This window comes from Neopelma chrysocephalum, unplaced genomic scaffold (assembly GCF_003984885.1).
Source record: "Neopelma chrysocephalum unplaced genomic scaffold, ASM398488v2 Primary Assembly neopelma1_97504, whole genome shotgun sequence".
Taxonomy (NCBI): Eukaryota; Metazoa; Chordata; class Aves; order Passeriformes; family Pipridae; genus Neopelma; species Neopelma chrysocephalum.
The window spans coordinates 726-9,461 of NW_020926146.1; the positions used below are offsets into that span (position 1 = coordinate 726).

An 8,736-nucleotide genomic window follows, 5' to 3' on the forward strand; every position below is an offset into this window, starting at 1 on the left:
GGGCTGATCTCCCGGCAGCCGTGCTCCATCCACTGGGCATCCCGGGGCTGGCCCTGCTCCTGGAGCCCAGGCCTGGGCTGTGTTCTCCGGCCTCTCCCGCACACCCTCAGCTCTGAGCGCGCTCGCTCTTTGCCAGATGCAGGCCAGGAGCGGACAGAAGAGCAGCTCCGTGCCCGTGGCCGCTTCCGCAGGGCAGCACAGGTACCTGCAGCCATCCCCTCCTGGGCTGGGCCTGCTGTCACTGCTCAGCCCAGCACCGCTGTCAGAGCCCTCCAGGGGACATCCATCTCTTCCTTGCCTTCCTCCTCTAGCTGGTTTGCAGATTCATCAGGTGCATTTGGCGTGAAGAGACCACTTTCATGGCCACTGGGGGCACGGCAAACTGGGACCTCTTCAATGCCCAGACCAGCGCTGCCCTGCTGGATTTGCTTGTGGAGAGCGGTGTCTACAACGGGAAGCAAGTAAGCAGCCTGTGGCCAGGGCTCCAGTGCCCCAGGGATGCTGTGGCCCCTCACGCCGGCTGCGCTGGGCCCCCTCAGCCTTTGAGAGCAGCAGAGTGTGGTGGCAAGGGGAGCACTTCTTGGGGGAAGCTGGGCAAGTTGCTGGCTCTGGCAGCTCTCCAACTGTTCCCCGTGTCCCCTCCAGGTGCCGGCCATAGTCAGGTGCATCCACCAGTGGCTCACGTCCAATGTGTCTGCTGAGCACAGGCTGGACAAGACTCTTGTCCTGCTGACCGAGGCACACCCTGTGGATGTTGCAGTGACCCTGCTGCGCTCTGCCCCAGCCTGTGACAGGTATGGGGCCCACCTGCCTTGAGGACTCCCCTGCCTTTAGACCCCATCCCCCTGGACAACCTGTCCCAAATGGTGTGCCAGAGAGATGGAGACTTCCAGGACACTCCAGCTCCTCTCTTTGCCAGCTTTGGCATGTCAAGCCCCCAATCCTGAGGCCAGCCTGCCTCCCTGCCCCACAAGGCACCGTGGCTCTGTCACCTGGGCCCTGCAGATGCCCAGGCCACAGCGCTGTGTCCCAGACGCCCCTGAGCCAGAGTTCTGACTCCACAGAGCTGCTCGCACCATGTGGAGGACGCTCATCTCCTCCAGAGGGACTAAGGAGCCGGTGCTGCAGATCCTCTTCCGTGCGCTGGAATTCTGGCCAGCGCACAGGACACGCACCTTGGATGGGGATGAGAGCGATGTCTTTGCCCTGGCTGTGAGTTTATTGAGCTGGCCTCTGCTCAGCCCCAGCTTTCCTCTGGGATACCTTTTCATCCTCCCTCACCACTGCTTCTCCCTGCCTCAGGCACCAGGCTGCAACCCTGGCTTAGGGGCAAGTTCAGGGCCACCAGGCCGGGGGATCCCCCTGTGTCTCCCCTGACCTCTCCCTGCCATGCTGGGGCCCCGCCACATGAACATCTGGGCCCTGAGAGCTGTCTCTGGGTGCTTTGTCTTTGGCAGGCAACTGTGGCACTCTGGGAGATCCTCCAGCTGCCCTGGTGCCCAGGGGCAGTGAAGACCAATTTGCCCCGCCTCCTTCTGACTCTGCTCTTCCAAGTTTTCATCAGCACAGAGGAGATGTCAGAGGAGGTCGAGACCTTCTGGGGGCGATGCCGGGAGCAGCGCAGCCTTCCCCCCAACCCCAACAGGTGCTCCATCCCAGTCCTCTCTCCCTGCCACGCCCTCGGGGCTGGGGCCGGGGCTCTGCGCCTGACCTGGGCTGTGCTCTGCACACAGGTTTGCAGTGCAGACCGTCAAAGCCCTGCTGCGCCAGCTGCTGGATGAGGACGTGGTGATGGTGATCCATCGCAAGTGTGGCTGGGACACGCTCCTCAAGGCTGACACCCACCACTATGCAGTGGGTCTGCTGGCCAGGTGAGAGCCCTTTCTCCCCACTGCCCCCGGCATTTCTGCCCTGTGCACAGGCCACCCCACACAGTGCCCGTGCTGCTGGGCCAGAGGGCCTTGGCAGCCAGGGATGGCTGAGCAGAGTGGCAAAGGCGGAGAGGGGCGGCTGCACAGGAGGAGCCACCTCCCAAAGCGCCCGTGTGCCCTCCCAGGCTGGTGGCCAAAGACCAGGCCTGTGTGCGTCAGTCCCAGGAGAGCTTTACCCACCTGGCTCAGGGTCTCTGGTGCCTTTATTCCCCCTTGCAGGGAGCTGTGCCGTGTCTCCCGCTCCTTCTGCCGCAGCGTCGCCGCCAACCTGCTCCCGCGGCTCAGCAGGGAAGAGCCCCTGTGGGAACTGCCTGCCCTGGCGTTCCTGGTGGAGGTGAGCCTGATGGCGAGCGCTGCCTGGCCCAGCTGCCTCCCCCTCTCTGCCCTCTCACAGCCGCAGCCGCCTGGGACGGTGCCTGCACCCTGTGCTGCTGCCTGGGCCCAGCCCCGGGCGGGTCCGGGCTCCTGCCGGCCGGGCACCCCGTCACTGCTCCCTGCCTTTCAGGTGCTGCACTGCCTGAACCCCAGACAATGTGGGCTCAGCGTCCTGCAGATTATTTCAAGGCACCTGCGGAGTGAGTGCCCCGAGAGGCGTCGCCTGGCGCTCCGAGGCCTGGTGGTGATCAGCAAGGCTCCCGCACTGGTGAGCAGGGGGCAGGGGCTGAAGCCGGGCCGGCAGCGTGCGGCTGTGCAAGGCAGTAGCTTGGCCTTGGCTGGCCTTTGGCAGCTGTGCCAGCTGCTCCCAGTTCTCCTCCTCCCCGTTCAGCTGCCCGACTCCTTTGGGACGCGCCTTTGGCCTCTGGGCCCCGCGGCAGCAGCGTGGGGCTGCACCACAGCATTGTCTTCCACACAGGCTAAGAGCATCTGGAGCCTGAATGAAGGCCTCCTGGAGCTACTGCAGGATGCAGACACAGACGCGGTTGAGATGACCCTCTCTGCGTTGATCAATGTGCTGCACTTGAAAACCATCCAAATATCCAGCCCCACTGCCCTGAAGTTGCTTGAGGCGCTGCGGCCACTCTTTGACAACGTAAGGCTCTGTGTCCCTCATCGTGGGCACTGAGTGCTGCCAGGAAACTTTGGGCCCAGTGTCTTTTCAGGCCTGTGCCCCGGTGGGCCTGGAGAAGCCAGGGCTGAGGTCTTTTGCTCTTCCTTTGCAGCAGGAGCACAGCCAGCAGCAGCGGCTCTCCATGGTCCTCTTCCGGGAGGTGATGGAAGCAACAGAGAAGAACAAGAGCCTAAAGCCACATGTGTACCTGAGGCTGGTGCCATTCTACTTCAACTGGCACGATGAGAACCAGCGTGTGGCAGAGGTGAGGACTCGTGGGCTCTGGTGTCCCCATGGCAGGAGGCTGCTGTGCCACCTGCCCTGGCCCACGGTCGCCTGCAGCCTCCTCCTGGCCTTGGTGCAGGGATGCGGGTGCTGTGCCCTGGGCTGCGGTGCCATGGCCCGCTCTCTGTTGCTCTGCAGGCCTCTCGGGAAGCACTGTTTGGTGCAGCCAGGTTCCTGAAGTGGAGGGATCTTGAGCACTTGGTGACCATGGAGCAGCCCTGGAGGTTTGGCGAGTGCCTGGTAAGAACGGCCCCAAAGCCCCAGTCCCTGGCTCCCCAGGAGCACCCAGCCCTCTGCTCCCCCCAACGCCCGGCCCCAGCGGCTGCTGGCCGGGCCTCAGGGCTCTGCGGGCAGGGGAGCCCCGTGCTGGGGCAGGGAGCGCCCGGCCAAGGGGCAGAGCCTGAGCCGAGCCTTCCCTCCCTGCCCTGGCGCTCTTTGCAGCTGGAAAAGGACAGGAGCCGAGTGGGCCAGTATGTGCGCCAGGCCCTGCCGTACCTGGAGAGCCCAGAGGAGCCCCTGCGAAAGCTGGCCATCAAGTTCCTGGGTGAGCCACAAGGCCGGGGTCCCTCCCCGCCCCGCTGCAGCTCGGCCCCAGCCCCGGCTGCTGCAGCGGCAGCAGGATGCGGCCCAGGGCATGTGGAGCCCCGAGTGGCCTGGCGCCTGCTGCCGCCCTGGGCCAGCCCAGCCCTGGGGCGTCCCCATGGGGGGGACCTGTGCCTCTGGGGCCCTGACAGCCTCTGTGTTCCCAGGGATCGCCGCCAGGTCCATGAAGCAGGAGCAGCCAGAGCTGCAGCTCATCTGCCAGGGTGAGGGAAGGCACCGTCCAGCTGATCCCCTTGGGCCCTGCTCCCTCCTGGTCATGGCAAGAGCTGCCTGGGATGGCCCGGCCAGGAGGGGCTCCTCGCGTCCCCCCACCCCTGGCCTCACCTTGGCTCTCTTTCCTTTCTCTTCCAGCCCTTCAAGGCATGACTGATGACAGCCCTGCCGTTTCAAACCTGGCACTTCAAACCCTCCACATCATCAGAGCTGTACGGAGAACTCCATTCTTCCCATTCTGGTAGTCTCCATTCCTGCCTCTTCCAGCCCGTAGAGGCGTGACAGGTGACATCAGACTCGCCATGGCAGGCCTGGCAATTCAACACTGCTACGTGCTAAGAGCTGTACAGACGGCTCCCTACTCCAGATTCCAGCGGCTCCAAGACTGGCTGTGCAGGGCGTGGAAGACCCGGCCTTTTCCACAGGGCAGTGTCTGCCTGTGCTGCTGCAGCTCTGTGGAGAACTGAAGAGGGAAGCTCCATCTCCTGGGGCCACGTGAGCCTGTGGGGAAGATGCCTCTTCCCTGCAAGCACCTCCTTTGAGCCCAGCATGGGAATACAACCAACATGTTATCACGCACAGAGGCCCAGGAGCTTTTTTTTGGTGCCCAGTGTGCACAGGGCCTTGGGGAAGAGGGGAAAAGGGCTCCTTGTGCTCAGCAACACTTGCCCTGCTGTGCAGCATGCCAGCAAAAGTGAGCAGAAGCCCCTTGGCCTTTGGTGGCTCTCCTGGAGCCTCAACGCTTGCAGCAGAGTGGAGGGGCAGAGGCTGGAGGTGTGGGGATCCCTGAGGACCTTGTCCTTGGAGATGGCCACAAGCCCTCCCCCAGGCAGGAAGCAGCGTCTGTGTCCTGCCTGTGTGTTGCTGGCTGGATTGCTCCGGGCTCCCAAGTGCCTCTGGAGCGGCTCCTCTGGAGCTCCTTCAGGGCTGCGCCGCTGCCGGGCAGGTTGGCGGGGCTGGGGGAGAGCCGCAGGGGAGGGGGCGCTGGGAGGCCAGGAAGGGGTGAGGTGCTGCAGAGGCCCTGATGGGACAAGGGAGCGGGAAGCCTTGAGGGGAATCTGGGAGGGGGTGGGTGGCAGAAGGCTGCGAGGGGACAGACTGGGCAGAGTCCCCGAGGGGCAGGGTGGAGGGAAAAGGCCCCAGGACTTGGGGGGCAGAGGCCATAGGCAGCCCCCAGGCAACCACCTCCTTCCCTGCCAGCCGGCTGCTCTGGTGCTTTCCCGAGGCATCTCGCAGCCCTGTGGCAGAAACCCTGGAGGCCTCAGCAGCAGGGTGGGCACAGCCCCAAGGGGGCCAGGCTGGCCTGGCTGGGGACAAGGAGGGCAAGGGGGCCCTGCTGGGGTACGTCTGCCGGGTGCTGCCGGCCAGGGGCAGTGGCACGGGCAGGGCTGGCGGCCAGCCCAGGCCCCCGCGGCTGCCCAGGCCACGGGGCTGTGGCCGACACCCCGCTGAGCCAGAGCTCTGGGCCCGCAGAGCTGCTGCCACCACGGGCAGGGCGCTGGGCTCCTCGGGCAGGCCTGCGCACTCGCTGCTGCCCAAGCGGCTCCGCGCCCCACACACAACAGCACCAGAGGCTGCCCAGGAGCAGCAGCACCCACAACGCCTGGGCCTCCTCACCCAGGCACCCACACCCACCAGGACGCCAAAAGTGGCCAGACTGTGGGCACAATTGCACCCGCTTTGGCAAAAGGCTTCAGGCCAAGTGGCCACCACAGCTTTCCAGTGACTCCCCAGCCTCACAGCAACCCTGGGCAGCTTCAGCTGCAGCCTGTCCTCCTCACTGACTTCAATGGCCCTGCTTGAGGCTGGACGTGCCTTCCACACTCAGCTGTCCCCAGCCAGCGCCATTGGTGCCATCCTTAGAGACTCTGCTGGGACACCAGCCTCGGGCTGCAGCTGCTCAACCTCTCCTCCACGCAGGCACCTTCAAAACACGGCCATGGGCTTCTAAACTCTACGTCCAGCACTTGAGGGCAACAAAGGAAGAAGCAGCAGAAGCTGAAGCAAAGCAGGGCCTCATGGGGCGGAGCTTCAGGGATGGAGGCAAGGAAGCACTGTGGTGTCTGCTGAAAAGATGGCCCAGTTCACCAGCTCACACTTTGCTGCTGGACGTTCCTCCTTTGGTCCTGCCGGAGCCCATTCCCTACCAGTGCATGGCCCTGCCTTGTTCCTGGATCCAATCTCCGTGACCCCTGGCATCAAGTGGGCCCTGTGTCCACCTGAGAGCAGAAACTGGCAGAACGTCTCTGCTTCCAGCACTTCTCTTGGCTGCTCCTTCAGGTGGGTGGCACCTTCATGGGAGACACAGAACAACTTCTCATCCCAGACTTCTCCCTGTCCCCTGCACTTCCCCAATGGACTGGACATCAGCTGCTGGCCACAGCTGAGCACACAGCAACTGGAGTGTTGAACATGTGAGACTGGGCTGATTTTTTTTTCCAGAAGGCAAGAAAATAAGCAAAAAGAACACAAGGAAGCTTGAGAGTCTCTCTGTCCAATCTACTTGTCCTCTGAAACTCAGCAGCTGATGGTGGTTTTGTGCTGCTGCTAATCACTTCCACCCAAAAATCATGCCAGGAAGGAACAACAGCTTCTGCCTTCTGACAGATGCCGAGTCTTGCCACCAATTGCTCCAGCTGCCGCTCCCAACAGCCACCTGCAAGAGGGCAGACCTCAGTGCCCCTTGGCTTTGGCTGCCCTCTGGCAGAGAAGTCCCCCGGGGGCACAGCTGTTTGGGGCAGGAGACGGGCAGCACCCTTGCCAGGACTCGGGGTGGTGGCAGGTCTCCTTGGGCCAGGACTTGCCAGAGGCTGTCCCTCAAGAATCCCGGGAGCAGGCAGGGAATGTTGAGCAGAGCAAGCCCTGCCCGGATGTGCCATCTGGAAGACACTGTTCTAGGGGGAATTCACTGGGTCTACCAACTCTTACTGACTGGCTTAATGACTCGGCCATGGTGTGTCCCTGTCACTCAGACCCTTCTTGGCCACACCTGACACTGTGATTCGTGTGACTGACAATACCTTTAACACCCCTGTAAGTAATCCTTGTTATTTGGGTTGCATCACAGATCAAAACATGTCTACCCTCCATCTACCATTAATAATTCCCATGGGCAGGAGAGCCAAACTGTGGCTCCCAGGGAAGCAGAAGCTGGGAGATTGAGGCAGGACACAGTGACTTAAGGAAACTTAAATCAAGAAATCCTCAGTGGATGGCTGATTGCTTGGATCATCTCTGCAGCAATCCCAGCAGCTACCGCAGCACGGCTCCTGCTGCACTGGCCATTCAGTGCAGGCCATGCCTGCAGTGCCAGTGTATGGGCACTGTGGCAGCACCAGGAGCAGGTGTTTCAGAATCTGTCTGGTTTCAATATTTCAAGTCCTCTGGAAGCGCATGGGACAAACCCAAAGACAAGAAGCCTGGGTCCTGGCCCTCTTGGCCGTGAACTCTGCGTGTCCAAACAAAACAGGGGCAGAGGTGGGACCAAGCGGAGTCACTCTGCACCTGCCCTGAGTTCATGGGAATGCAAAGGGAGGATGGACCTTGGCTGAGTGCTTGGAGAGAGAGGAGGTTGTTTCTCCAAGTGGAAATGCACTTGAACCAGCCTGCATGACCAGCCTGTGTTTTTCTCTGGTGGCTGAACACAGCCAGCACATGAGGCCAGGGGAATGTGTGGGATCAGGGAACTGCTTTGGGGCAATGCTGGGAATTCCAGTGGACTAAAAGACAAACACGGGGTGCTGCTCACGAGAGAAGAGGAATAAAAGGGGACATGGAAAAAATGTCAGCAGGCAAGTCCCGCAATGGAACTCTGTGTGCGCAGCCTCATTTTCTCCTTCAGCGCCCACAGGCGAGGGAGAAAAAAGTGGGGGTTGGGACCCCTAAACTGTTCAGAGGGAAATTGGGGATTGAGGGGAAAATGGGAAAGTGGGAGGAACAGGGAGAAGGGTGGAAAAGTGGGTGGTCTGGCGGGTCTGATGATCCCATGGGGGTCTTTAGGCACAGGGGAGTTGGGAAAGAGGGGGCCCCCTGAGCTCCCAACTTCCTGTGGGGTGCTGGGGGCTGCTCAATCCAATCTCAGCTTTGCATTATGCCAACAGTTGCAGTTTAGAGGAATGACAGAGGTGTGACTGAAACACTTTTGTCCCCCAGGCTTTAATGATGGCAAATCAGATCTATTGATAGAAATGAATTATTTAGGGTTACAAATGATCAGACAAAAGATCTTCATCAGAATTATTTATTGCACAATAGAAACACTAAAACTACCAGTAAAACTACAGGATAAGATAGGACAGTGCTCTGCACTAAAGCAATTGTTGAAGCAATGCTACTCAAGCTGGCACAAAAGCAAGAATTCTTAATTAGAGATGGATGGAACTCCCCCAGACCAACGCTCGGGGTGAAATCTCTGCTCTCAACCTCCAGCAGTGACCTTGTGGAGTCCCCAGCCAAGGCAGGAATCTCCACACACCCCCCAAGAAGGGTTCTGTTGGAAGAACCTGCCCCTGGGAAAGGGGACTGGCCCTTTGTGGTCGAAAGGGATGGACTGACAGTCACTGGACTCCAGGGGTTGCCTCCCCATCAGGGGCTTCATTCGGGGTGGAAGCAGCAGCCAAAGCTCTTCCCGCAGTCGGGGCACTGGTAGGGCTTCCC

General features: G+C 61.2%; 1 protein-coding gene across 1 annotated transcript; it reads left to right on the forward strand.

The window, feature by feature from the left end:
• Positions 1-546: 546 nt before the first annotated feature.
• LOC113961930 (maestro heat-like repeat-containing protein family member 6) lies at positions 547-4,074 on the forward strand (the record flags this gene model as incomplete). Its single annotated transcript, XM_027672636.1, has 10 exons — positions 547-794; positions 1,065-1,212; positions 1,458-1,645; positions 1,734-1,871; positions 2,151-2,265; positions 2,437-2,574; positions 2,785-2,961; positions 3,095-3,244; positions 3,403-3,504; positions 3,706-4,074. Coding segments are annotated over 10 exons (1,773 nt in total), but the record flags the coding sequence as incomplete, so codon positions are not given.
• Positions 4,075-8,736: the final 4,662 nt, after the last annotated feature.